Source organism: Seriola aureovittata, chromosome 17 (assembly GCF_021018895.1).
Source record: "Seriola aureovittata isolate HTS-2021-v1 ecotype China chromosome 17, ASM2101889v1, whole genome shotgun sequence".
Taxonomy (NCBI): Eukaryota; Metazoa; Chordata; class Actinopteri; order Carangiformes; family Carangidae; genus Seriola; species Seriola aureovittata.
In genome coordinates, this window is record NC_079380.1 from 15,046,490 (window position 1) to 15,058,679 (window position 12,190).

At 43.8% G+C, this 12,190-nt stretch overlaps 2 protein-coding genes and 1 long non-coding RNA gene across 5 annotated transcripts in view; 1 reads left to right on the forward strand and 2 right to left on the reverse strand.

The window, feature by feature from the left end:
• Positions 1–2,678, reverse strand: part of LOC130184974 (retinoic acid-induced protein 1) — a 55,398-nt gene extending 52,720 nt beyond the window's left edge. Inside the window, exon 1 of one of the 2 annotated variants that reach the window (XM_056401121.1) lies at positions 2,418–2,676. The gene's annotated coding sequence lies outside the window, so the exon portion shown is untranslated. Of the gene's footprint in view, positions 1–2,417 lie in introns of both variants that reach the window. The other variant, XM_056401120.1, reaches the window with a different exon arrangement.
• LOC130184977 (uncharacterized) overlaps positions 1–11,772 on the forward strand; it is a 42,480-nt gene extending 30,708 nt beyond the window's left edge. The window contains exons 1-4 of one of the 2 annotated variants that reach the window (XR_008830079.1): positions 2,316–2,428; positions 10,196–10,347; positions 10,808–11,006; positions 11,636–11,772. This is a non-coding gene — a long non-coding RNA (uncharacterized LOC130184977). Of the gene's footprint in view, positions 1–2,315; positions 2,429–10,195; positions 10,348–10,807; positions 11,007–11,635 lie in introns of those variants that run through there. The other variant, XR_008830080.1, reaches the window with a different exon arrangement.
• Positions 8,504–12,190, reverse strand: part of fam20ca (FAM20C golgi associated secretory pathway kinase a) — a 53,428-nt gene continuing 49,741 nt past the window's right edge. The window contains exons 6-10 of the mRNA XM_056401123.1: positions 11,612–11,792; positions 11,357–11,466; positions 11,151–11,232; positions 10,846–10,905; positions 8,504–10,366 (exon numbers count right to left, since the gene is read on the reverse strand). Of these exons, the coding sequence (XP_056257098.1) occupies positions 10,108–10,366; positions 10,846–10,905; positions 11,151–11,232; positions 11,357–11,466; positions 11,612–11,792 (692 nt within the window). The 3' untranslated portion in view covers positions 8,504–10,107. The remainder of the gene's footprint in view (positions 10,367–10,845; positions 10,906–11,150; positions 11,233–11,356; positions 11,467–11,611; positions 11,793–12,190) is intronic.

Sequence of the window (12,190 nt, forward strand, 5' to 3'; positions counted from 1 at the left end):
CAAGAGAGGGAGAGAGGCTCAGAGGGGAGCTTTCACCTTTCATTTCACCGCAGCAATGAGTTGCCAATTTCGGTATGCCCTTTACTGACCATCACACACACCTACACACACACACACACATACACACACACACTGAAACCTGCTCTCCACACGCCTCCAATCTCCATGATAATCAGCTTCCTTTCATTGTGTTGCATCATGCAGGAAACCCACTGTTAGTCTGAATGTGTGTGTGAAGGAGAAAAAGTCAGAGGAAAAGGAGAGCAGACTTTTAGTGTGTGCGCATAAATGCGCTTTGTGTGTGTGTGCACCAGCCCCTTGTGTCTGTAGCAGCAATTGTGTATTCGAGGTACGTTGCCGTACCATGCCATGCTGTGCCAAGCCAGTGGGCTGACTCTTGTCTTATCTATTCCTTTGACTACAGAAATACAGCTTTTACTCTCTCTCTCTCACACACACACACACACACACACACACACACACACACACACACACACACACAAACACGCAACAAACACCACAGACACATTGAAATAAACACATAACTCCACTGTCAGCTGAAAACATCACAACCTTTGGTAAAGAGATTTATGTACATATACCAGGGATGTTTTTGTAATGTAGTAAATTGTTGTATTTTGCTTACATGCAAAGATTCACAAACTTGAAATCCATAGATTCACACACACATATACACACATACACTCATACAACACACACACACACACTTGCACACTGTTTATCCTGGCGCAGCTGTTTACATGTTGATGGCGGCCATGTCGCTGCATTGCTATAGGGGATCAGCCTCTCATCTTCCATTCATATATTCTTCCTTCCCCTTCACCTCTTATCACTCTCCCTCTCCTGCTCTATCATTCTCTCATTCTTACTCTTTTGTGCACCTTGTGCCTATCTATCTAGGCACACACACACACACACACACACACACACACACACACAGACACACACACCACCACCGTTCTCTATCTCACCTCTGTTTTCTGTCCCTGACACCTCTCTACACCCTCTCTGCGTTATCTCTGTCGTTACCCCTCCTCCCTGTTGCGCCCCCCCCACACACACACACATACACAGGCACACACATAAACACACACATGCTTTTTTTTTACTCACCCTTCTCTCTCTGTCACACCTCTCCCAGCCCTCCCTCCACCTCTCTCTCTCTCCTCTCTCTCTCTCTCTCTCTCTCTCTCTCTCATCCTCTCTTCCTCTCTCCTCGAGGCAAGCCAGGTTGTTGGTAGCATCAGTTTCAGTTAACAGTGACACTGCAGTCTCAGTGCATCTTTTAAGAGCACTTTTAATGGTAGTAAAGCCGCCTCTGAAGTGCGCCTATGCAGCACATTAGACGCACGAGCACACACTCTCTCACACACACACACACACACGTACACACACACACATACACCAGCATATATCTGTGACGTACAGCATGTATCCCCGGCCAGCACACATCAGGTAAAGCCATACTAAAAATAGCATATATAAGCTTTTTCAGCTATATGGAGGACACTCTGGGTCCCAGTAATGATTACAGATTTTTGACAATGTAAAACCTTCTGTTTCTCATGCAGCACTACATACAAAATACAGCAATACATATACAATAACAGATCTATATGCCACAAAGAAACATGGATTAAATGAACCAGAGTCTAACTTCGTCACTGGTTTCATAAGATCAGTGTGTGTGTGTGTGTGTGCGTGCGCAAGTGTTTGTGTGCATTTCAGATATCTACTTATGCAATAGGCAGAGTAAACAGCGTGCTATGACACATCGTGCTCTGACATAGCGTCCTGTTATAGCACTACGTAATACATCCTAAGGCTCAGGATGCTGAACGCAGTTAGGGAGGGAAAAAACCCCCCCCAAAAAACAAACAAACCACAGACAAACACAGAGGCTGCAGCTCATGCTTCCTCTACGTGTTGTCCATGTGTTTTACAGGAAGATACAGTATTTGTACTAATTTTTTTTTTGTGCCTGTTGTTTGGACAGATGCTGGTGGAAAAAACAGGGTTGAGGCAGGTGTCTGGTACTGGGAGTGTGTGTGTTTGTGTTTTGTGTGTGTGTGTGTGTGTGTGTGTGTGTGTGTGTGTGTGTGTGGGAGGTGAATGTTCTTCCACTGAATGAAAATAGAACGCAGTCCCATGAGAGACTCTGATGTCCTCTATTTGGCATGCACACACACACACGCACAGACACACATACACACACAGACACACACACACACACACACACACACACAAACACACACACACAGGTGTACACACAGACAAACACAGACACACGCCCCCTCTACCATTCCCCCTTGCTCTCACTTTCCTCGGCACAGTGCTGCTGTCCATCTTGCATCTTGCCACAGAAGAGAAACAAATGACAGGGAAAAGCATGGTACCTGTGTTAGGGGTAAGCCGTTCTCTCCTCCTTTTGTTTTCCCTCCAATCCCCCTCCTGTTTAGCTGTTCCGAGCCGAGGCGAGCTGAGCTGAGCCGAGCCGAGCCGAGCCGAGCGTACACCGGCGAGGCTCAATCCTTTTACCCTGCGATGCTGAAAATGGCACCAGTATTCCCTGATAGCGGCAGCCTGCCTGCCTCTCTCTCGCTCTCTCTCTCTCTCTCTCTCTCTCTCTCTTTCCCTCTCCCTCTCTCTCTCCCTCTCCCTCTCTCTCCTGTTCTCTAGCTCGCCTCCCTCCTCTGCTTGTCTGCTGCCATGTTGAGTGCACGCAGGGCGAGGGGCGGGCTGAAAGGGGGGGTGGGGGTGGTGATGGTGATGGTGGTGGAGGAGAAGGAGGAGGAGAGAGCGAGGGGGACTCAGGGGGATAAGAAAGCAATTAGAAGACAGCCCCTCTTCCTTCCAGTCGGGAATGTATAATGGAATTAGCTTGGGGGGTGGTGGTGGTGGTGGTGGGAGTTGGGGATGGGTGGGTGGGGGGTGAGTGAGGGGTGTGTTGGGGTGCCTCGTCCTGCAGCCTGTGCTGGAGAGTCTAGCAGCCTGTCCAACAGCTACCATGCGCTGATGTGTGTGTGTGAGTGTGAGAGGGAGAGGGAGAGGAGCAGATGGGGGGTGGTGGTGGTGTGGAGTGATTGTCATTGCACTGAGTGTGTGTGTGTGTGTGTGTGTGTGTGTGTGTGCTTGTGCATGTGTTCGTGTTTGTGTGTTTGGGTTAGGGTTAGAGAGAGCAAAACGGAGAGAGAGAGGGAAAGAAAGAGAGAGATAGGGAGGAGTGGTCGAGCTGTGGGACCACCTGCTCCTCCTCCTCCAATCACCCCCCCCCCCTTCCTCCCTCCTCCTGCACTCAGAACCCGTCAGGAGTGCTTCTGTCTCAGGTTTGCTCTCCCTCCTCCTCCCCTCCCTCCCTCACTTTCTCCCTCACTGTCTCTCTCCGAGTGGGTGGCGAGGAAGCTGTATGTGTGTCTGGAAACACAACTGTGTGTGTATGTGTGTGTGTGTGTGTGTGTGTGTGTGTGTGTGTGTGTGTGTGTGTGCGCGTACGCACAAGAGGGAAAGAAAATTTAACATGCAATTTTCAATGTGCAGTTGCTCATGTCTGTTTGTTTTGTTGTGTCCTTCTTTTTGTTTATCTCCTTTGGCTCGGATGTGTTTGTCTGTTTGTTATTATCTGGAATGTTTGTGTGTGTGTGTGTGTGTGTGTGTCTGAGTGAGTGAGAGACAGACATACTCCGAATGTGTGTTTACTCATGTATGAAAAGAGATGACCAAAATCCTAGTGTGAAAGAGAGTGATAGGAAAAGATGAGGGGGGGGGGGGGGGCGCAGTGTGTGTCTGTGTTTATGACAAAATTAGATAACAAAGGAAAAAGAAAAAGAGTGTGTTTGTCCCTATGTGAAGGTGTGTGTGTGTGTGTGTGTGTGTGTGTGTGTGTGTGTGTGAGAGAGAGAGAAAGAGAGAGAGAGAGAGGAAGCAGTCTTTTGATGGAGAGGGACTGAGCCAGCCACTGCGTGGGGGAGATATGTGTATGCGTGTGTCGCTGATTGTGCCATGAATGAAAATAAGGAGTGAGGGAGGGGAGGGGGAGGAGGAGGAGGATGAGGAGGAGGGGAGTGGGACTGTGACTCTCCTCCCATTCAGCCATCCCCTCCCCTCTCTCCTCGCCTCCTCCTCTTGAGTGACAGACGAGGGGCTGCTGGCAGCTTGCTCAGGCGCGCGTCAATAATTAGCATCCTCTCTTCTCCTTGTTTTCATTTGCTCTTTCGTGCAAAAGGAGCACTTGTCGCAACGCGCCGAGTCGCCGGAGCGTAGCCTATGTCGGTCATTCTGGATTTCTCCTGTGCAGCCAAGGGTGTTTCATCGGGTTTACAAACGGCGCCCCCTTCTCTTCCTCCCGCCGTATATATTGCGCGCTGTGCAATTATGGCAATGGCCTGTGATCGCTCCTGGCATGCAGACACACACACACACACACACACACACACACACACACACACACACACACACACACACACACACACACGCTAGGATGGACAGATGCGTAGAAGAACATAGCACACAATCTCGGCTGCTTTTTTTTCTTCTCACTTTCATAAACAAATTCGTGGCCGCACGCATTGCCAGTCAGTCAGTCGCACACACAGTCACACACGCGCAGCGGTTCAAGGGCAATTGATTTGGAGTTTAATTTCTCTCCCGGTGCTCTTGACGCAAAAGGATGCGCCTCCGTCTGACCTTGACGACAGACAGGGAGAGTTTTGTCTCTGTCGCCAGGCTCACTCTGAAGACGCGCACGCACGCACGCACACATACACGCACACACAGCATCCTCACCTGGAAATGTCAAAACCTTCCATGTACTATTCTAAATGAACGCTTTCCATCTGCTTTCTAATTATAGCCAACATAAGGCTATTCCTAATTTTAGCTGCAGCCGCGAAATAGTCGTCTTTTAATAATTCATGAGTTCAGACACAGAGCCAGCTCCTATTGGCAGGGTGTTGCTCAGCCGCTGTAAAAAAAAAAAAAAAAAAAAAAAAAACAAGGTGGAGAGGGCTGGCTTTTCAGAGCACCGTCTCCTCAGAGATGAGAATGAGTTCAGCTTGTAAAGTTCTCAGTAAAAATAATTAGGCGCTTTAAGGAGAGGAAATGAAGATGTGAGGCAGACAGACCTTCACGCTTCTCCCTGATTGGTTTGAAACAGTCGGCTTAAACAACGAACATTTTAGTTTATAGTCCATTTTTTAATTTTATTTTTATTATTATTATTATTATTTTTTAAAGATGATGAGTATTGGACAGTTTGGAGATCAGTGCCACCAGATGCAGGGAAGCTGTGAATAGGCTAGACGTCATCGCGCCTGTGTACCCAAGAACCATTTCGGCGCGCTATCCTCCCCGGAATGCGTTTGTTTTGATCAGTGCGGATCTGAGTGAAGCGTGATTTTGCCTACAGCGCTGACATCAATCGAGACGGACAGGGGTTAAAAACGACTGCCTCTGAAGAAGCGTTTGAAAGCTCCTCTCATCTCAGCTCGCCATACGCTCTGACACACACACACACCACACACACACACACGCAGAGCCCCGTTTGTGTGTACACTTTGAGGGGGTATGCGTGAGGGTAGTGTTGTGTTTTTCACTCAAATATATTAGTGAGAGAGCTGGTGACACCTTCTGAAATAATAAGTGTGTCTACTGTGTTCAGCTGTTTATTTCTCATCAAAATCAGGAGATTTGTTTTTGCCTTATGTAATTTCAGTGAAACGTCATTACAGTGTTTCAAGGATTAAGTAGGTTAGACCTTATGAAGCAGGCTCCTCATTACTGGATTTAAGAGGCTTTATGATATTTTTTCTACATGTGACCTTATAAGTCTGTAGTATTTTTAATGATACCTGAACATTATATATAAATGTTGGATATGCAGGTACACATATCTGTTCGCGGTGCAATTATAGTTTTCAAGAAATGTGTTTGCCAACTCGGGCATAATTCAAGTTCACTGATGGGGGAGTGGGGGAGGTGTAAGGGTCAGGGTCGTTGAGGACTCAGCCACACACACCTTTGGATCAGTGGGAGGCAAGGGGAGGAAGGGGGTTACTCTCTGTTGCCATAGAGACGGGGAGGACAGTGGTGTTGGATACTGTTACTAGGCAGGAGAGACTGCCACTGAATGAGGTGAGAGAATGTGGGATGGTCTGCTGTGGAGGGTAAACAACATCTGGGCAGAGTGGGAGTGGCCAGGAATAGTGTCAAGGCTGTTTTCTTATTTTCTCAGGTCAGGTTGAATAAAAAAATGAATGAAATCTGGGAAAATGATAAGAAGCATGGGCCATGTGAAAAAAAAAACGTTAACTAAATAAATACACTGATAATTCTAACACATTTTAACATATAACATCTGAAACATAAATGACCATGTTATGGTCACTTTAGTCATTTGTTATTGTACAGGTCTAGTAAATAATCTAATAGTCACTGCTATGAAGTGCAGCAACCTTGTAGACTAGATAGCCCAATTTTTTTTCCAAATTACATTTCCGTTCTTTAAGTGTTTGTTTTCAAACTTTTTTTCCACAAGACATATCAGCTTCTTCATGGGGACACTTTGTGATTGTATCGTTAAATTCTTATGAAATCAGTATAAGTGAGAGTCATAAGATGTAGCCTTGCTTGAAAAATCAGCTCATCACACCGAGGCACAAAGTATAATTCAGTGGCTACAACCTTAACTCAGGTAGCATCGCCCCTGTAACGCAGATGGAACCCTCTCAAACATGACCATGGGGCTTGAGTGCCACCTAGTGAATTTTGGCCTGTAACAGCTTCTTGTTCCTGAGCTCCACAGTCATAAATGTGGTACACTTGCTCCCTCTCCTGGGGGAAGATCAGTATGTACCTTCGTTTACTGTGAAGAAACCAGAAATGATAAATGCGGTGTTTTAAAAGTTGCCTGTCGTTTAACACTCTTGCACCGATGAATAGAGGGAGATGAGAGCACGTGGCGTCAAAACAGATGATATTTTTTAGACCTAACAAACAAATTTTCATAATTAAAGAGCTATTGTCTCTTCTTTGCGCAAGTCGGTGTCTTTATCTCAGTTAGAAAAGACAGTAACACATGCTTAACGATGTAAATACAGTTTATCTACAACTACCAGAATGATCTGACCGTCCTCGTCATCCCCTTCACGCCTCATCCACGGTCTCCTTATCCCCTTTCATGAAGAACACCGGCTCTGTCCGTGGTGCTGCTTTAGCTGTGACCCTTCAGTACCACGGACAGCTCTTCGGCACTTCCTTCACCACCACGCACAGCGTCCTGGAAACTCATTTCGCACCACGGCCTGGGTGGTCTGTTTTTCTTTGTTAAACGGACGTCGTTGGTGTTTTCCTTCAGCACCGCGGACAGCGCCGTGAGCTGCCCGGCTGCTGTCATTGCTAGCGAGGCAGCGCATGCTAAGCTAAACATGTCTGTCTGCTAGAGCAAAACTGCAAATTCTGCCAAACATTTGATCAACAGATTTAGAGACTCAATCCTTTTGTGGATGAAGAAACAGTTGTAGCCACGTGCATTTGAGCCTTTTCTATATCCATGGAAACAGATTTTCAAAAATCTCTTCATTGATCCTTCAATGATCTTTGCAGTTCCAATACTGTATGGACATGAGATCAAATTACAAGGAAGTTTATAGGTATAACTGGGTCAATCATCACAATTTACAGACCGTCATTGACCGTCAGGTGTTGCACTACTTTCTATTTCAAATGTTTATTTTTAAACCCACATTAAAGGGAAATCAGGGAGGATATATACTGTATATACTCTATGTCCCAAAAAAGACTGACAAAAGGGTGCTTTTACTCAGACTGATTCTCAAATCAGTTACTGAATAAAACTTAAGAATAAAAAATTAGAGAAAATGAATGTTGAATGTTATAATGTCAAAGAAATATTGGCTTGACCCACACAAGTGCAGTTCGTGTAGGAGTGCATACAGATCTGACTCATCTTTAATGGTTCGCAACTGGAAGACATTTAACTTCGGGCCTAATGGATGTACTTTGTGTAATTTGCAAAATGAGAAACCTTATTTATAGTTATTACAATCTGAAACTGCAGGCCTGTGAAATCTTCATTAGTATCTCAGTGTAAAATTTGACTCAGTGCTCATAGACTGCATGTAGTGTGGTGATTTCAAGATTTGTGTGTGTGTGTGTGTGTGTGTGTGTGTGTGCGTGTGTGTGTGTGATTGAGGCTGCATACATGTTCAAGTAGTTACCAGTATATGCTAACAGGTAAAGGTCATGGACAATGGATGGGTTTTCTCATGAGTTATTTTAAAGCTGCCCACTGCCTGGATGAATTTGACAAATGTGATATGTTCTTCACTTAATGCGACCTCTTACTTTTGAACAGTACGTTGTTAGTCTATACCCCTCAAACAAGCACATACATTCACCTCCACCCATGCATAAAATCAAGACAGAGAGGGTCCATATGTCTGCAGCCACCCACATACACAGAGCGTTTTGTCCTCACTTTTGTTTTTATTGCACACTTTAATCATTTAGTAAACAGATCTTCACAGTAACAATGCAATAGCAGAAAACAGAAGCAAATCACTGTGCGGTGCAGCTTGTTAGGTCTTCAAAGTATTTATAGGTATTTACACTGAGATTATGAAAACAAGTTATCCCTGTGGTGGGATGGGGCATTTTAACCCCTATTTTCACCCCCCAAGCAGACTTGAGTCCAGCTCCCAGGCTTTTACACTGTTTTTAGTTCTATGAATCCTGTCCACACTGCAAACCCAAAAACATTCAAGTACTCCATTTCTGTCATTGCACAGGTACTGGGTTAGCCAATGCACAGGACTCTTAAGGAGGAAACTGAAAATTGCACTGGCACCACTTCAACAACTTAATGTCCGAAATCCAACAGCTCAGTTGTTTGTCTATCATCCGAACATAAAAATAGTACCCAAAGGAATGTCAATTTAAATAGTATCCAAATACTAAATATTTCCTGATGTATAAAGCAACATGAAACAAAACCATGACCTAAAATTTATTAAACCACTTTCACTCTTTGTAACGCACCAATAAATAGTAATTTGGACATTAAATCTCATAAAATGAAACAACATACAAACTGTAACATTTTGCATTGCATAAATTGTAAAGTTATATCAGAGCAGACGAGGAAGGTAAAAATGGTAGTGCACTTGAATGTAGTGACATACCATTTAATAAACACTAACCAGCACATCAGTGTGGACTGTTTACATTTAGAGTATTTTTGGTTTAGAAAATAATGTTTTAGTGTTGTGCTGTTGTACTGCATGTAGTGGGGAGATGGGAAAGTAAAAAAAAAGAGATATAAAATTGGAATAAGGCAAAGTGAAGGTATTGTTTGAACTACAGTGAGAAATATACTTGAACTGATTTATGCTGTTCAGAAGTGTGTAATTATATTTTCAATCGTTCTGTTCCAAGTCTGTGCCAAGACAAAAAGCTCACGAAGACAGATCAACAGAACACACTTTTTTTTTTTCTCCTTGTTTGTGCCAGGCCTGACTTAGCTTTTCCCGCTGATCTAGTTGACTGCAGAATGTGAAAACTATATTTTCTAACATGTTTAAAAAAAAACCAATATCTCGTAACGCCCACACACTTTCTTAACCTTTTCATACATCGCGATAACTGATAAAGCTTATTGTCTGACCATGAGATGCCCAGTCAGTTTAAGTTCTCATTTGGTTATGCACTAATATAATAAAACACATAAAACAAGCTGATACCCTCCATATTCAAAACAAACAGGACAAAATCAGAGCACAGCAGTGGTTCCCTTATGTCTTATACAACATCTGGTAAAACAAAAATACATCTGTATCTAACAAATACAAAGCCTCTGTGTGAGCACAGTCTTTCATTGTATCTGTTTCTTCTATAAACACACTTCAAAGCAGGTTCCATAGAGGCAATGATGGCAAGTCTTGGAATTCACTGAATTCAGCTTGATATCAGAAGTGGGATTTCTGGTCCAATCCCATTGGTCAGACAGCCACAGATGTGGTCCATTGTCCATGTGTCATTGGTGGTCCCCGTCACCTTGGAGCGTTTCCCTCACTACCTGTGACCTGGGCTCCTGTGGGTGGCTGTGTCCCCGACTAAATCCTCCTCCACAACATTAACATAGCCTTCTTTCTCCACGCAGCCTGCCAGGACCTGCAGCACCAGCCGGAGCCTGCGGTCCATGGCCTGGAGGTGAGGCTGGATGAGGACAGGGGACAGTCGGTCGCGCAGCAGAGACTCCTCCATCATGGAGCTCAGCTGGTAGTCCTCTTTGGCCAGCAGCTGGAGACGCAGGTATGTGGACTTCCTCACCCTGAAAACATGGGAAGAAGGATAACCGAACAGGTGACTTCAAATGTGACTAATATCAGGACAATTAGTGTTTGCTGCATATATTCTATAAATAAGAGATATATTCATATATTTTAACTTTTAAACTTTTGTTAACAAAAGGGTTAATTGTTGTAGGAGCATTCATTTCATACTAATCCACCTTTAAGACATTTTTTGACTGATGACTGATGTTGGCATGCCTGAGTGTAGTACTAGACAAAAGCTCAGCTCTTATGCCCTGGGGACGAGGACTTTACTTGACATTTTTTATGGTAACTGCCCCTTAAGATTTTGATATTTCTTGTGCATCAAATGTCTGATGTTGACAATGCAGGAGCCGATAGTGGGTGACCAAATACATAATGACTTATTCTCTAAAATTGATGAATAGACAGTACATTTCATTTCATTCTGTCATTAGCAGGACAAACAAACAAAAAAGTTGACCAAAAGTCTGACCTGCAGCACTGGCTGAGGGGCACCAGGATGGACAACTCATCATGGGAGTGTTTTCCAAACCTACAAGATCAAAAGACACAAACAAAACTCTATGACAGCTGTTCAGACTAATGCTTTGTTAGTTGTGATGGAAAATTCTTGGATATTGTTTTATATTTAAGGTAAGTGAACAGATTTTAATTACTTCATTTAATTTCTAAATAATGCCTGAGTCATTGCAAGATGCCAGTGCAACTATTTTCATTACAGAGGATCAAACATTCACTCGTTGCTAAGACAGTTAAAAAAATACATGAATGTTTTACCCTCTTCCGTTGTCGAGGTGAATGATGAAAGTTTCGTTTCCAAACTTCTCAAAAGTTTCATAATGATGACGATCCATATTCCCTGTACAAGGAAAGAGGAAGAAATATGGGTCAGAGTAGGATGCTGTAATTAATTAATTAGTATTTGAAAGAGAGATATTCATAGATTTATAGGCAATGTCACACCCAAAGTCTTCGCCTCTCACCCATTAAGAAGTCAAAGATGGTCATATCCATGATGTCCAGCAGGCGAGTGCCGTGGTCGTACGGGGGCGTCTGTTTCACCTCATCACAGTAATCTGGGTCCACCTCCCACCTGGGAAAATGTTTTAAAATCGAGTCAGTTAATAATTAGTCACATAAATGTAGATGATTAGATAATTAGCACAGACCAATCAATTTCTCAGAAGTCATGAGGTGCTGAGATTCATGAATCTGGTTCACAAGTGTCTTTTCCTTACTCTGCTTTCTTGCGTTTGTGGTAGGAGCGTCTCCAGGGGTTTCTCCAGGTCTTGCGTTTGGCCAGGTTCAGGTCTGGCAGGAAAGCTGCGAGTGAGCCTTCGATCTGGTCTGGTTTCCCGCACAGAGCATGCTCAGTGGAGCAGTAGTAAGAGCATTCTCCATAAAAGCAGACGTTATTGGCTGAGAGAGAAAGCAAACACGCTGGTTTAGAAATAAAGTCAGAGGAGGAGCAAGATGCACTTTTCCAACTGTACATGTGGATGGTTTTCTAATCTCAGGTTCAGGGTTCAACACAGTTTTCCTATTGACATGATATGAATGCTGATCAAACTGGCCTGCTCAAAGCATCTCATTTGAATTTTACCTTTCATTTCTCTAAATTGTTTAATCAAAGAATCGTAAAATCTTACACGATTGTCCTTGATATTCTTGAAACCAAATTACTTAATTTATCTTTGTACTATAGTTTTAAAAACAGTTGCTTTAATGTTTAGCAATGACATCTTTGAGAAAGTGCAGCCTGGCAGCTACTCCTTTGTGGCAAATGACTTGCTTTGTATAGTAAAAATGTATTTGAC